Consider the following 16138-nt stretch of genomic DNA (forward strand, 5'->3'; position numbering starts at 1 on the left):
GCTCACAATCCCAGAACTCATGGAAGCCAAAGCTTGAAAAGTAAACTGTTGTCCAAGAGATAATCGCATTTCCTCTGAGAAGCTCATCGATCACAAAAAATAAAACGTCCACCAATCTCTTACCTGGAAGCAGCAGAATTACCTGCAGAGGTCGGCCCCCCTTCCTTGCAAACCAAGCCAGGCTTTGACCAGCGGCAGGATTACTCCAAAAGAAGGAAGAATAAGTCCTTTATACTGTAATTTTCGCTGTGGATATGCAAGAAGTGTAGTGGGTCTGCTCACGTAGGAATAAATAAAAAGCCGAACAAACTGCACAGCAGCTACTATGTGAAAAGAAAAGCCCTCTAGTGGCCACAGGCTGAATTTTTTAAGGAAGGGAGAGAAGGGATGGAGACAGGAGTAGAGGGAACACACACGTCCGCACAGGCACATACCCCCAAATTCTCAGATCTCTCTTCCTTGCATTCAGCCTGGCTGGAGATGTAAATAACACTAAAGATGATTTCTTGGTTTAAGGTATAAACAGTAATAAAGATAAGTTCTTTGTTTAAGTGGGACCTTGTTAATTTAGCAGTGATGGTGGTGTTCTGTCTGGCTTGAAAAGGACCTGTCATTTTACAAACTCACCACCACCCCCTGGGGGTCTGAGCAGGAGAGAGAATTTAACTCCTGAATGGCCAAGGAGGTCAGTCCAGTGTAGGCTGCAGGTCCCATCAACAAACTGTTTTTGGCTGTTGCTCCTGAGAGTCCCAGCTTTATGTTCCCTGCCACCATTGCATGTTTTCTAAACATTCGTGGTATGTGAGTGTGGTGGCCCCGGCAGGCAGGGGTATGGCCTGTGCAGTTGCACAGGGCCCGGGCCTTAGAAGGGTCCCCTGCATGGTTTAGTGCTCCACTGTTGTCAACTTGAACTTCTGAATAATATTTAACAAGGGTCCTGTATTTTCATTTTGCACTGGGCCCTGCCAATTCCCATCCTGCTGACAGGGAAAGCATACTCTCCCTAACTCCCTAATTTAAAAGGATTTAGAAGCAAATGAGGGTCCAGATTTTGGGACCCACTTTGGGGAAAGTGAGCTTGAAGAACATTTGGCTACCCAATGGCTTCCTGTGTAGGAATGCAGAAGTGGCTTCCGGGGGTCATCCAGCTTCCTCCCTCACCACTGTAACTACTGTAAACCTGTAATCTGGGAAGCTCCATGTCTTCCTATTTCTTATACTTTTTTAACAAAGGTTTTTTTTTTTTTTTTTTTTTAACAAAAGCAGCAGTTTGTAATGCCAAACCCATTTTCTTGGTTCAAACACAACACTTCCAAGTCCACCTCTTGGGCATGCATGATGTCCTATACCCTTTAGTTGTAGGGGCATTACACCAGCCAGGCCATTGCTCCCAAGCCTGTCCTTGACCAACCTACAATGGAACTTCCTTTTGTTAAGATGGCAGCCCCAGTGGAATCTTGTAGGAAGTAGTCGTGAGCAGCTTCTCACCTCTGGTGGAATTTCGGTCAATGTTTCCTTTACCAGGTTTCCAGAGTAAAACCATTCGGAGTTGCTATTGAGTCAACTCCTGCTCATGGTGACTCCACATGTGTCAGAGTAGAACTGTGCTCCATAGGGTTTTCAATGACTGATTTTCTTCGGGAATAGGTCACCAGCTTTTCTTCTGAGGGATCTCTGGGTGGACTCGAACCTCCAACCAGGTTAGCAGCTAAGCATGTTAACTGAGGATTCCAGAGTAGATCTTCCTAAACGCTGCTTGCAGACACAAGTACGAACAGCAAACACACTCTGATACAGACTTTCTCCATTCCCACCTCTAGAATCTGGGAGGGAAATAGCAGAAAATGGTGTGGTGAGGTCTTCAGACTCATGAAAGGCTATGGTCTTGTTCCTCTGATCCCACAGGTCCTTCCAAATCCACCTCCTCTCTAAGTCCTGTGTTGATTTCCCTCTTGTCTGAATTCCTCTGGCACTTGGTCTGGGTCACCAAGGGTCTTGTACTTTGTTTCCTCTTGGACGTTAATCATGCTTGCCCAATTAGATCATAACTCCTGAAGAACAAAGGCCATCACTTCCCATTCTTTTTATCCACCACAGCCCTTAGCAAGTGCTGGGCTGTGGTAGGAGGTGAGTTCTCTTTGGTTGACTCATAGTGGTCCAGCAACTGATTCTTTTACATAGAACTTGAATACATTTCAAGGTGCTATGGGGGAAAACAGTTTGATCGTTCCTTAAAATGTCGAACATAGAACTACCATATGATCCAGCAATTCCACTCCTGGCTATATACCCAAGAGAAGTGAAAGCAGGTACATAAACAGAAGCCTGTACCAATGTTCATTGCAGCACTATTCACAAGAGCCAAAAGGTAGAAAAATACCTAAGTGTCCATCAACAGATGAATGGATAAACACAATGTAGTACATATATACAATGGAGTATTACTCTGCCATAAAGAGAAATGAAGCCCTGATCTGTGCTGCAACATGGATGAATCCTGAAAACATTATGCTGAGTAAAATAAGTCAGTCATAATAGAATAAAGGTTGTATGATCCCACTTATATGAAATAAGCAAATGTATAGTGCCCAAGGATTAGTAATGATTACCAGGGGTGGGTGGGAGGGGGGAAATCATTACTTAGGGATCACTGAGTTTCTATTAAGGGTGGTGGGATAATTTGGATAAAGGATAGTGGTGATGGTGGCATAACATGATAAACAGAATTGATGTCACTGAACTGTACATGTAAAAAATGTTCAATTACCAAATGTTTTGTAATATATTTTTTTTACCAAAATAAAAGGGAAAAAGTGTTATGGAAGCCATTTGATTCTTTTGAAACTCGACAGAGGATAGAAATGCAGTGGATTATTAGTCCCATTTTACGGAGCAGATGACTGAAGCTTAAACCAAAAAAAAAAACCAAACCACTGCTGTCAAATTGATTCCAACTCATAGTGACCATATAGGACAAAGTAGAACTGCCCCACAGGATTTGCAAGGCTGTCATCTTTACGGAAGCAGACTACCACATCTTTTTGCCACGGAGCAGCTGGTGGGTTTGAACCCCCAACCTTTCAGGTAGAAGCCCAGTGCTTTAACCACTATGGCACCAGGGCACCTTAACTGAGGCTTAGATGTGTAAAATTATTTATCAGGAAAGGAACCCCTCTTAAGATCCTCTTTAGGATCTCAATGTAGGACAGAGCCCCTGATGCCCAGCACAGTACTTTTTTCTCCCCCAACAAGCTGCAGAGGAGGTAAAGTTTTCTCATCTTTCTTCCCCAACCAGCTGTGAGCCTGAGGAAGGAATGGATTGTGTCTTATTTTCTGTATAATTATAGAAAGCTCCTATTAAAGTCTCAGGCACGTAGAAAGTTTTTAATAAGCAATATTTAAATGAATGAACCATAAGGAGACATTTCCTCATGGGGAAGTTTTCACGTGCTGATCTGGTAAGGAGAGATTCTCCATCCCTGGGTCTGGAGAGGGGAGCTTTCTACACTCATCTGGGATGGTGGGGGTGTGTTCTAGCTTGAAGTCAAGGAAACGGAGAGGATGAATCCCATGGTCCCTGCTCCACTATTTCATGGTATTTGTTCTTTATTTCTTGCAGAGTCACTTTGTGGCATGTATGACAGCCATCTTAAATCAGATGGGTGACCAGCACTATTCCTCCTATATTGAGACCTTCCAGACCAGCTCTGAACTTGTGGTGAGTCTACAAGGTGCTGAGGGTGGGGTGGGGGAGATGTGGTGCCCTCTGTGTTCTCAGGAGCATAGGACAAGGAGGGCTTTATTCTCTGCCCATAAGAACTTGCATATGTCTGTATCTAGATTTATAAACATGTCAGGCTCACTCCTGAATTCTCATTCCCATCTAGACTGGTAAATCTCACTTCTAGAATACGTCTTCAGTCCATATCAGCAACAAGACCTAAATGTCTAGAATGTAATCTAGGTATGTCTCAACAAATATTGGTTAATGAATCATGGGCATCTGGGGACCTAAGAGCATAAGTGTTGAAATCAGACAGTCCTGGGTTTGAATCCAAGATTTGTCACTGGTTAGCAGTGTGACCATGAGCAAGTTAACCTCTTTTGAGCTTCACTCTCCCCATCTGTAAAGTGAGGATAATGCCATTTTTGTCACATAGTTGTTAAGGGATTAAATGAGAGCACAGAGCCCATCACATATTAAGTGCCCAGTAGAAGATACCTAATATGTATTTTAAAATATATAATAGTATAGTAAGTACAATAGAATATGATACAATGCAGTATAATATAGACAGGAAGTTGGATATTGGGTGGAGGAAATTGGCCTCTGAGGCCCCTACTTCTCCTCTCCTCTGAGGACTTGTTTGCTCCAGGACTGTTGCCTGTGGCCTCTGGGTTCATATCTCTGCAGCAGATGATTTCATCAAAATGGAGCCCAGTCCAGGCTGTCCCTGGAGTGCAACATAGCACCTTTGCCCTCAGCATGGTCACCCAGACACTGGTCAGTCTGGTTCCAGCCTTTGTCATTGTCTCCTTCCTACTGTCAGATTCAGGAGTCCTGCTGCCAGAGGCACACTCTGCATGCTTCTTGGCGGGACCAAGGGCACCAGAGTTGGACCAGCCTCAGAGAGTGGCCCATAGAAAGGGAATCATTACACAGCCAATATCCTACTCCATCTTTTCAGCAGTGAGATGGTCTCCCCCATCAGGGTAAGATTTGCAAGACATTGAGCCTTTTTTGGGAGATACAAAAAGTAAAGTGGAAAAACATACCTTACTCATGAATAAGAATATTCAACATTGTGATGAAAATATCTATTCTACCTAAAGTGATCTACAGGTACAATGCAATCTCAATCCAAATTCTAATGACATTTGTTAATGAGGTGGAGAAACAAATCACCAACTTTTCATGGAAAAGGAAGAGGCCCCGAATAAGCAAAGCATTACCAAAAAAGAAGAACAAAGTGGGAGGCCTCACACTACCTGATTTTAGAACCTATTCTACTGCCTTGGTAGTCAAAACAGCCTGGTACTGGTACAACAACAGATACATAGACCAATGGAACAGAACTGAGAATCCAGACGTAAATTCATCCACCTATGAGCAGCTGATATTTGACAAAGGCCTAAAGTCGATTAAATGGGGAAAAGACAGTCTCTTTAACAAATGGTGCTGGAATAACTGGATATCCAGCTGCAAAAAAAAAAGAAAGAAAGAAAGAAACAAGATCCATATCTCACACTATGCACAAAAACTAACTCAAAATCTATCAAAGACCTAAATATAAAATTTAAAATGGTAAGGATCATGGAAGAAAAAAAAAGGGACAAAGCTAGGAGCCCTAATACATGGCATAAACAGAATACAAAACATAACTAACAATGTAGAAATACCAGAAGAGAAACTAGATAACTGGGAGCTCCTAAAAATCAAACACTTATGCTCATCAAGAGACTTCACCAAAAGACTAAAAAGACAATCTACAGACAGGAAAAAAATTTTTGGCTGTGACATCCAATCAGGGTCTAATCTCTAAAATCTACAAGATACTGCAAAACTTCAACAACAAAAAGACAAATAACCCAATTAAAAATGGGCAAAGGACATGAGCAGACACCACCAAAGAAGACATCCAGGTGGCTAACAAATACTTGAGGAAATGCTCATGATCGTTAGCCATTAGAGAAATGCAAATCAAAACTACAATGAGATACCATCTCACCCCAACAAGGCTAGCACTAATCCAAAAAACACAAAATAATAAGTGTTGGAGAGGTTGTGGAGAGACTGGAACACTTATATACTGTGGTGGGAATGTAAAATGGTACAACCACTTTGGAAACCTATTTGGTACTTCCTTAAAAAACTAGAAATAGAGCTACCATACGATCTAGCAATCCCACTCCTTGGAATATATCCTAGCAAAATGAGAGCCCTCACACAAAAAGGTATGTGCACACACATGTTCATTGCTACACTGTTCAGAATAGCAAAAAGATGGAAACAACCTAGGTGCCCATCAATGGATGAATGGATAAAAAAATTAGGTATATTCACACAATGAAATACTGCAGAATGATAAAGAACAGTGATGAATCCACGAAACACCTCATAACATGGATAAATCTGGAAGGCATTATGCTGAGTGAAATTAGTCAGTAGCAAATGGACGAATATTGTATAAGGCCACTGTTATAAGAACTCAAGAAAAGCTGTAAACACAGAAGAAAACATTCTTTGATTTTTATGAGGGTGGGGACGGAGGGAGAGGAGATTTCATTAACTATGTAGTAGACAAGAATTATCTTAGGTGAAGGTAAGAATAACACACAGTACACGGGAATTCAATACAACTGGACTAAATCAAAAGTTAAAAAGTTTCCTGAACACAACCACTTCAAGGGACAGTGTAGCAGGGGCAGGGGTCTGAGGATCATGGTTTCAGGGAACATCTAGGTCTGTTGGCACAACAAAGTTTATTAAGAAAATGTTCTTCATCCCACTTTGGTGAGTGGCGTCTGGGGTCTTCAAAGCTTTCGAGTGGCCATCTAAGATGCGTCAATTGGTCCCAACCCACCTGGAGCAAAGGAGAATGAAGAACACCAGAGACACAAGGAAAATATTAGCCTAAGAGACAAAAGGGTTACATAAACCAGAGACTCTATCAGCCTGAGACCAGAAGAACTAGATCATGTCTGGCTACCATGAATGACCGCCCTGACAGGGAACATAACAGAGAGTCCCTGATGGAGCAGGAGAAAAGTAGGGTGCAGAACTCAAATTCTAGTAAAAAAAAAAAAAAACAGACTTAATGGTCTGACTGAGACTGGAGGGATGAAGACATGGCCCCTGGACTCTCTGTTAGCCCAGAACTGAAACCATTCCCGAAGCCAGCTAAGACATAAAATGATAGTCATGAAGAGTGTGCTTCTTAGTTCAAGTAGATACACGAGACTAATTCGGTAGCTCCTGTCTGGAGGCAAGATGAGAAGGCAGAAAGGGATAGAAGCCAGTTGAATGGACACGGGAAATCCAGGGTGGAAACGAGGAATGTGCTGTCACATTATAGGAATAGCAACTAGGGTCACATAACAATGTGTGTATAAATTTTTGTGTGAGAAACTAACTTGAGCTCTAAACTTTCACCTAAAGCACAATAAAAAATAAATAAAAAGAAAGCTGAGTTTATGTTACGAGTTTATGTTAATGAGGAACAATTCGAAAAAGGAGGGTGAGAATGGCTGCAGAACTTGAAGTATGTAATCAATGTCACTGAATTGTACATGCATAAATTGTTGAATTGGTGTAATTCTGCTGTGCTTAGTCTCAACCACACACAAAAAAAAGAAAAATGAATTATTGAAAAACATGAAACAACAATAAAAAAAAAGGCTGAATAACCTAGATTTCCCACCCTACCTCCAACTTCTCTGGTTCTTGGGATATAGACATAGAAAGGATGGAGTCCTAATTTTTGATGGTCTATGGAAGGAAATAGAGGGGAAGGAAGGTAGAAAAAGGAGTTCTTATTTATTAAACACATCCATTTTCTTACATAATTTTCAGAACAGGATGACGTAGGTGTTAGTAGTCTCATTTTATAAGTCTATAATAAGCTTTGGAAACCCTGGTAGCATAGTGGTTAAGAGCTATGGCTGCTAACCAAAAGGTCAGCAGTTCAAGTCCACCAGGTGCTCCTTGGAAACCCTATGGGGCAGTTCTACTATGTCCTATAGGGTTGCTATGAGTCGGAATCAACTCGATGGCAACGGGTTCGGTTTGGTTTGTTATAATCTGCTTGCTCAAGGCCACATAGCTGGGATGTGGCAGAGCTGGGATATGAACTTCTGCCCTAACCCTTGCTCCATGCTACAACCTCTCATCCAGAAGCCAGGTTTTTCATCTCTGATCCAGAATCCTTCTTCATTCCCAGAGGGAGGTGATGTGCTTGTGACAATATTCACACTTGCCCAGGTGACGTCAAGGATGAAAAATTACGACACCACTATCATCAAACACTTGCAGAGCATTTGAAATGGGCCACGCTCTGTGCTGAGCACCTTAGGCTGTTGTTGTTAGCTACAATTGATTTGGCCCCTGACTCATGGCAACCTCATGCACAACAGAACAAAACACCGCCCAGTCCTGCACCATCCGCATGATTGGTTATGGATCCAACCGTTGTGATCGTAGAGTTTTCATTCGCTGGTTTTCAGAAGTAGATTGCCAGGCCATCTTAGTCTGGAAGTTCCACTGAAACCCGTTAGCATCATAGCAACACATGAGCTTCCACTGACAGGTGACGCTGCTCATGAGGTGCACTGGCTGGTAATAGAACCTGGGTCTCCCGCGTGGGAGGCAAGAATGCTACTACTGAACCACTAATAAACTCTGATCGTCTTGTAGACACTATTCTTTCAATTGTCACAGAAACCCTGCAAAGGAGATGTCATTCCCATTCTGCCGATGCAGAAACTGGGACATAAAGCATTGAGGTAATTTTCCCTAGAAGCAAAGATTATTAGAAAGGAACCAATCCCATTTTCATAATTCTGCAATTTAACTTAAAGCAGTGATTTTCAAATTATGTTCCTCCCAGCTTCACTATCCTCTACAATGAACACACACGCTTCAACCAGAGCTCTTTTTCTATTTTATGTGTTAGATTCCAGGTAAGATTTCCTTTGAACAAAGGATTCTGCTGTTAAAATAATTTGAAAACCACTGGCTTAAAGAAAGAACTCTGAACTGGCTTTCTATGGGTTTTACATTTTACGTGAGGGATACAAGTGGTATGATTTCAATTCCTGCAGCTCAGAGAGTCCCAGTGTCAGTAATGTTGATCTTTCCTGCCTGGGTTGGCCTTGGAACTCAGGTTCTCCAAGGATGTAGAACAAGTTCTGTCCGTGGCAAAGTCTGATGGTGTATATCGAGGCTCACTTCCTCAAACGAGAGGAAGAGAGTGGCTGTAGCTGTGCTTCCTCTAATCTGCTCCTGTGCATGTGTGTAACGTATAAATTAGCTGTATTTACAGTACTGCTAATTAGATGTTCATTTTAATAATAGTTTGTTTGCTCAATGACTTAAGATGCTTTCATATAGTGGAGGTTATTTCCTTCTCAAATACATATTTGGGGAAATGATTTTAAAATTGCCACATCAATGAGTGCAATGAATACAATGAATGCATTTACTGCTTTATTCCCAAAGACAGAATTAATAGTGCTTTATTTTGAGAGCATTTTCACATTCCGTATTCATCTTCCACTCGTATTAGTGACACCGTCTCCCAGTAACCAACTTTTAGCTTCCATTTAAAATCCACTACTACTGGTTCCATTGGATTTATTTGGCAAAAAGCTGGGCCTCTTCCTTTTCTCCCCCTTCAGAAAATCATAAATAAAATATTTAAAGAGCCAACAAGATCTGGGCACTTCCAGTCAGTCCCTGTAACAGAAGATAAGGGATGTATTTTTGCTTTACCATTTCAGGACTTCCTGATGGAGACATTCATCCTGTTCAAGGACCTCATTGGGAAGAATGTGTATCCTGGAGACTGGATGGCCATGAGTATGGTTCAGAACAGGTGAGCTGTCACCCACTCCCAAAAGGCCACCTCGCTCCCACAGTCACTTCAAGGAGCACTGGTGAAGAACAGAGGGGATAGTTTCTCCCTAGTGAAAATAAATTAAGGTATAACAGATCCTTTCTTCCTACATTTAAACCCCAGTGAACTCCTCACCAATATTGAACCTGCTTTTTTTTTTTTAACTTCTCATGTCTTTTTACATACTGAACTGGCTACTCATAAAGCTCTTGCCACCTTCTTCATTCTTCAAATACCAGTTAAAATGTTATACTTTGTCTATGAAGCCTTCCCTCCATTTTCAAGGTAGAAGAGCTTAAGGAAGCATTATTAAAAATATATTCTGAGACATAAGGTAAAATAAAGTTTAGGGAGCATTGGATTAACTTGCTTTGAAGGAGTTTCTATACTGCAGGACTGCTCTGAGCCTTTAATAAGCTAATGTAAATCTCTAAAAAGAGGAGTTAGGATACAGTGTTTCACAGACTTATTTGCCCATGGGACCATTTGGTGTGCGTGTATGTGTGTATATATATAAAACCTATCACCGTCTCAAGGAGCCCTGATGGCACAGTGGTTAAAGTGCTCAGCTGCTAATCTAAAGGTTGATGGTTAGAACCCGCCAGCTACACCATGGGAGAAAGATGTGGCAGCCTGCTTCCATAAAGATTTACAGCCTTCGAAACCCTATGAGGCAGTTCTACCCTGCCCTACAGGGTCATTATGAGTCAAAATTGGCTTGATGGCAATGGGTTTCTTTGCTTTGTTTTGTTTTTGGATTTCCGGTTCATATAATACCAGTGTAACCCAAGTATAACTCAGATCCCTCATGGTCCAGCACAACATTAGATAAAAACAATTGTATGCAGTTTCAATCCTTACTGCTATCTCTCAAATAATATCATTTCACCAAAGCAAAACCCAAATCTTAACACTCAGCAATATTCTCTAATATTTCATTTCTCCATTCCTCTGGTTCTCGATATCTTTCATATTCCGTGGGTTCCCGAAGTGTGTCTCAGAACCTTATTCTCAATTCTTACCCACAGACTTCTTTAAAACTGAATCTTCTTGGCGTCTCTCTTTTCTTTCTCTCTCCCTTTCCTTTGGCTTTTTGTAGTTGTTTTAGGCCTTTCCATGGAAAGATTGTCATTCCATTCCAGCTTCTCGTTTCAACCTATTGCCCTGGTTCTATATGACAAAAGCCAGGCATTGGCTGGCCAAGACAGAAATCTCCCTACAGGATGGAAGAAGAGAAGAAGTTGAAGAAGCAAAAGCAGAATTCTCTTTGGTGGAAGGAAAAGATGGAGGACTATAAACATTTATTTATTAATAATTTTATCATTAGATACAGTCTGAGAATTTCTTTCTCATGTATGCCTAAGAGCTGACTCCAGTCCCAGGTTGCCTCTATCCCTTACCTTTATGTCTTCTGAAAAACTGCCCTCCCACTACCTGGATACCTAAGTGCCCAGCCATGTGGCCTCCAGGGGGTTTGGGGCCAGCTTTAGGGACTGGTAAAGGGGAGGAGAGGTTTGTCAAGGCAGAAAGAAGTGTCAGTCTGTGCATTACTGCTTATGGTGTCAGAGAGCATTCTTAACCTGGGCTAGCCTTGCCCTGCTCCTATCAGGCAGAGTGGGAGGCTGGCCATTGCATTAAAGTGTTGGTGGGAATTAGGCCCAGGCCACATCGTGACTCAGAGGCAGACCCCTCTCTAGCCTTTATGTCTGGACTAACTTCACGGTCCTGTGGCTTGTGCTGTCCCATGAGGCCCTGCATTCAGAAGGTCCTCATTCTTGGTTTAATGCTCTGCTACCGCCATCTTGAATTTCTTAATAATTTTTTTTAATAAGATGCCTTGCATTTGTGTTTTGCACTGAGCCCCACAAATTGTGTAGCTGGGCGCACTTTATGTCAGTGTTCAATCATCTCAGATTGCAGTGGCTGCCACCTCCTAAACTGCATGTGGGCCCCTTCAATGTTTGCCAGCTGCTCAGTAGTGTCTTGGGGCCTTGCCAAATTCCATGAAGCACCCAGGAGATGCAAGACCGGTCTTTTCAGCTCACCTTACATTTCAGGCACACTCAGCTTCTCACTGTTAGCTACCTGCTCATACCTCTGTGACTTTGCATAAGCCATAAAAAAAAAGCCATAGCTCCGCCTAAATGTCTCTCCTCCCTTCTAGAACAGACTTGACGTAAAAGCATCTTTCAAATCTTTGACCGTTTAATCCCTCCTTTTTTTTTTTTTTTTTTGTGGGTGCTGCTAGGACTCCCTCACAGAGGGCAATGTGCTCCCTCCTCTGGCTTCCATTGTTGTTGTTGTTAGCTGCCGTCAAGTCAGCTCTGACTCATGGCAACCTCATGTGCAATGGAATCAAACATTGCCAATCTACACTATGTTCACGATTGTGGGTGTGCTTGAGTCCATTGTTGCAGCTCTTGTGTCACAGGTGCCCCTGGTATAGCACTTCCCCATGGTCCTCTAATTGTCTCTTCACCCGGCTCCTTCTACCACTAGAGAATGAGCTGCTTGACGGGAAGCACCATGTCTGATTTACCTCTGTGCCTCCAAGTTCTTAGCACAGAGCCTGACATTCATAAATGTGCATAATTAACTCTGTGTATTCAACAGGTACCTACTTACTAATTAGGGTTTTTAAGAAATCCAATTCAAGCTTGCCTAGCCAAAAAGAAAATTTATTGATTCAGATAACAGAAAAATCCCAGAGGTATAGGTTTAGGCAAGGGTGTATCTAGGTGCTCAAAAGTATTGTAAGGAATCTATGTCTCCACCTCAGCTTTTATCTCTATTGGCTTCATTCTCAGGGAGATGCTCCTTCTGTGGTGGGAAAAGTGGGCTTCAGAAGTTCTAGATATGTATCTTGTTAGATTAACAACCCCAGTAGGAAGAAAGAGCTTCTTCTTCAAAAGGTCCACCAAAAGTCCCCAGGCTAATCTCCAAAGGTCTGGTGTAAGCTACCTGCCCATCCATTAACTTCTGTGGCCAGCAAAATGAAATAATGCTGTTTAGTCAGGCTTGGGTCACATGACCCACTTTTGGAACTGGGGTGTGTGGTCAGTTCTGCCTAAACCACAAAGTCTGGGAGCAAGGGGGAGGTATGAGGGAGTAGTTCTTCAAAGGGAAATCAAAAGGTTGTTACCAGAAGGAGGAATGGGTGATGGGCAGGCAAATGCACAGATGTCCACCACTGATATTAGGGCCTGGGGAGCGGGATCCCAGAGATGCTAGAGCCCTGGCCAGGCCAGCTTCCCCTTCTGAGCTGCAGACACAGTTGTTCTGGAGGCGGCACAGGCTGATCCACAGGGGAGTGCTTTGCGGGCAAGTCCCCTCCTGAAATCCCAGCTAGCTACAGGCTTTAGTCATTTTGGGTATAGGCCCCCAGAGATGACACAATAATCTTTGCTTCTTTATACCTAGAGAATTAGAATATAATTTTCTAAGAGGCCTAAGAAAATGGAATTGTCTCTTAAATAGAAACATTTGTATCTCTTAAGGACCTGCTGAGTACTTCAGTCTCCACATTAAAGAAAAGTTAGGTTTTTAGGAGCACAGCTTCCAGACTCCTTAACTGTGCCTTAATTGTCCTTTTCTGATCTGTAAAATGGGGGAGAATAACAGCCTCTATGTCATGGGTTGTGCGTGTGTGTATGAGAGGATAAACTGAGTTATTTTATTATCAGAGTGTGTGGTACCTAGGAGAACACAATAAGAACTGGTGTTACCATCACCAGGCGAGTACAGGAAACTTAGCCTTGGAGTAGTAAAATATCTGCCTAACGTCAAACAGAGAACTTCCTGGGTGATGCAAATGGTTAACACGCTCTGCTGCTAACTCAGAGGTTCGCAGTTCAAATTCATCCAGAGGTGCCTTGGAAGAAAGGCCTGGCAATCTCCTTCTGAAAAATCAGCCATTGAAAAGCCCATGGAGCACAGTTCTACTCTGACACAAATGTGGTTACCATGAGTTAGAGTCAATATGACTGCAGCTGGAACTGGTAATGTCAGAAAAAAGGATTGCTTTTCTCCTTGTAGACACATAGCTGAGTTTATAGACATTCCTTCATCTTCAGGTTGTAATAGGTCTCTGGGTGGCCCAAAGAGCTTACACTTGACTACTAACCGAAAGTTCAAACCCACCCAGCAGCACGAAGAAGAAAGGCCTGGTGACCTACTTCCATAAAGATTACAGCCAAGAACACCCTGATTGGGGGCGGGGGAGTTCTGCCCTGTAACACATGGGGTTGCCATGAGTCAGCGTAGACTCAACGGCAACAGCTTTTTTTCTTTTGCTTCAGGTTATAATGATCCCTTACATTTATGAAGCACTTGGAATTTTTTCACTGTTTTTGCATTTTGTGTGATATTATAATGGCTAAAATTTATTAAGCACCTTGATCTAGCACTGTTATAAGTGCTTTACATGAATTAGCTCATTTAATCCTTGCAACAACTTTGCTACGAGACCTAGTGTAATCCCTATTTTCTATATAAGGAAAGGGAAGCCCAGTATAGGTAAGTGACTTACTCAATACTGCATCGCTAATAAGACGCAGAGAGGTCATTTGATCAGAGCCCAGGCCCTTAACCTCTACTGCTTTTTACCGGTTGCTGTTAAGTCAGTTCTGACTCATGGTGACGCCACGTGTGCCAGAATGGTACTCCACAGGGTTTTCAATGACTGATTTTTTTCAGAAGTAGAGGTGTCTTTCTTTCAAGACACCTCTAGACGGGCTCAAACCTCCAATCTTTTAGTCAGTAGCTGAGTGTTTTATCTGTTTGTACCACCTAGAGAGTCCAGCCTGTACCACTACACCCTGTATAAGGCTCAAATTATTACCTGCATTGTACATATGTGCTGAGGCCCGAAGAGGTGAAATGACTTGTCCAAGGTCATTCAGCTAGTTAGTGGAAGATTTCCACATAATTTGGACAAACAGAACCGGTACCACGACTTAGCCCAGATCTGTATTCCCCAAACCACCATTTTCTCTCTCCAAAAATATCTAGCCCAAGTTCGACTCATGCCTGTAACCAAGGCACACTTCACTTGTTAGCTTTGTACATTATCCTAACTACCTTTCTTTCCTGCCTCCCTTCCCTTCCGCCCTCCCTCTCTCTGTTACTCTCTTTCTCTATCATTATTATTTATGTTATTATAATTTATCTGCTTTTATAATTTCTCTATTATCACTTAGGATTTATGCATGCATATATTATTTGCATACTATTTACTTATTGGCTTGTTGGAGGAGGGGCTGGGGTTTTCCCACTTTGAATGTCTCTTAGCTATGTACAGTTTTTGTATGCAGACATAGTACATGTCTATTCCAAGAAATACTTCCTGTTAGAGCATTTTTATTTTTGGTAAGATGCAGCATTTGGTAGGATCTGATTTACATGATGTGGTTAATTTTTAAATGATCAAGTTCTTTACATTGCTATAAATTAACGGAATTATGCCTAAGAATTTTTCTTCTTTTTTTTCCTTTTTGTGTGATATTATAATAGCTAAATCTGTAACTTGATCTGGAAATCCAACATTTTGAGGGGGCTTGGAGATTTATACAAATCCTAAAGCCTCTCTAAGTGCAACCAACCAACAAATATTTATTGAGCATCCAGGGTCCTGGGGTGTTCACGGGCCCACACAAGCCATGGCCCCAGAGCACAGGGGGCTTTCAGCCTGATTGGGGAATACAATAAATGTGCCCAGAGAGAGATGACCAAGTGCTGCAGTCACTGCAGTGAGTTCAGAGCACAGAGAGACTGGAGGCAGCAGAGGCTTGAACTCACAACTGCCTAGGTTCAAATCCTGCCTCCACCATTTACTAGTCATGTGACCTTGGGTTAGACTCAGTTTTCCTCACCATAAAATGGACCTAATAATAATAACACCTATGACAGAGGATTTTCATGGGGACTAAAATGAAATAATATGTATAAGGTTGTTGGAAGAGTGTTTGGCACATCGCAAACACTCCGTAAATGTTAGCTATTGTTTACATTCCTGTAGTCTGGGAATTTTTATAATATTTTACAGAAGACGCAAACCTGGGTTGTATCTTATCTACCTTTGTTAGTGCTATATCTCTAGGTCTAGTATTGTCTCAGGCACATAGTAGGGTCATAGTAGTTGATACCGCTTCCCCCTCCTCTGACCTACTTCAATTAGTAGATAGTTGTCCTGGAGTTGACTCTGACTCGTGGAGAGCTTATGTACAACAGAACAAAACACTGCCTGGTCCTGTGTCATCCTCATGTCTCCCCAGCATGTTCGACTTCATCATTGTGCCTATTGTGCCAGTCCATCCCACCGAGGGTCTCCCATGCTCTTACTGTTCCCCTGTGTCCTAGTCATCTAGCACTACTAAAACAGAAATACTACAAGTGCATGGATGTGGCAAACACAAATTTATTCTATCACAGTTTTGGAGGCTAGAAGTCCAAAATCAGGGTGCTGGCTCTAGGGAAGGCTTCCTCTTTCTGTTGGCTCTGGGAGAAGGTCCTTATCATCAGTCTTC

The 16138-nt window shown here is 42.3% G+C and overlaps 2 protein-coding genes across 3 annotated transcripts in view; one reads left to right on the plus strand and one right to left on the minus strand.

The window, feature by feature from the left end:
• INSYN2B (inhibitory synaptic factor family member 2B) overlaps window positions 1-304 on the minus strand; it is a 142759-nt gene extending 142455 nt beyond the window's left edge. For both annotated transcript variants that reach the window (XM_049874294.1, XM_049874295.1), the window contains exon 1: window positions 124-304. The gene's annotated coding sequence lies outside the window, so the exon portion shown is untranslated. The remainder of the gene's footprint in view (window positions 1-123) is intronic.
• Window positions 1-16138, plus strand: part of DOCK2 (dedicator of cytokinesis 2) — a 543298-nt gene that overhangs the window by 410105 nt on the left and 117055 nt on the right. Inside the window, exons 28-29 of the mRNA XM_049874293.1 lie at window positions 3620-3718; window positions 9499-9593. Coding sequence (XP_049730250.1) covers window positions 3620-3718; window positions 9499-9593 — 194 coding nt within the window. The remainder of the gene's footprint in view (window positions 1-3619; window positions 3719-9498; window positions 9594-16138) is intronic.

The sequence above is a fragment of the Elephas maximus genome, chromosome 2 (assembly GCF_024166365.1).
Source record: "Elephas maximus indicus isolate mEleMax1 chromosome 2, mEleMax1 primary haplotype, whole genome shotgun sequence".
Lineage (NCBI taxonomy): Eukaryota > Metazoa > Chordata > Mammalia > Proboscidea > Elephantidae > Elephas > Elephas maximus.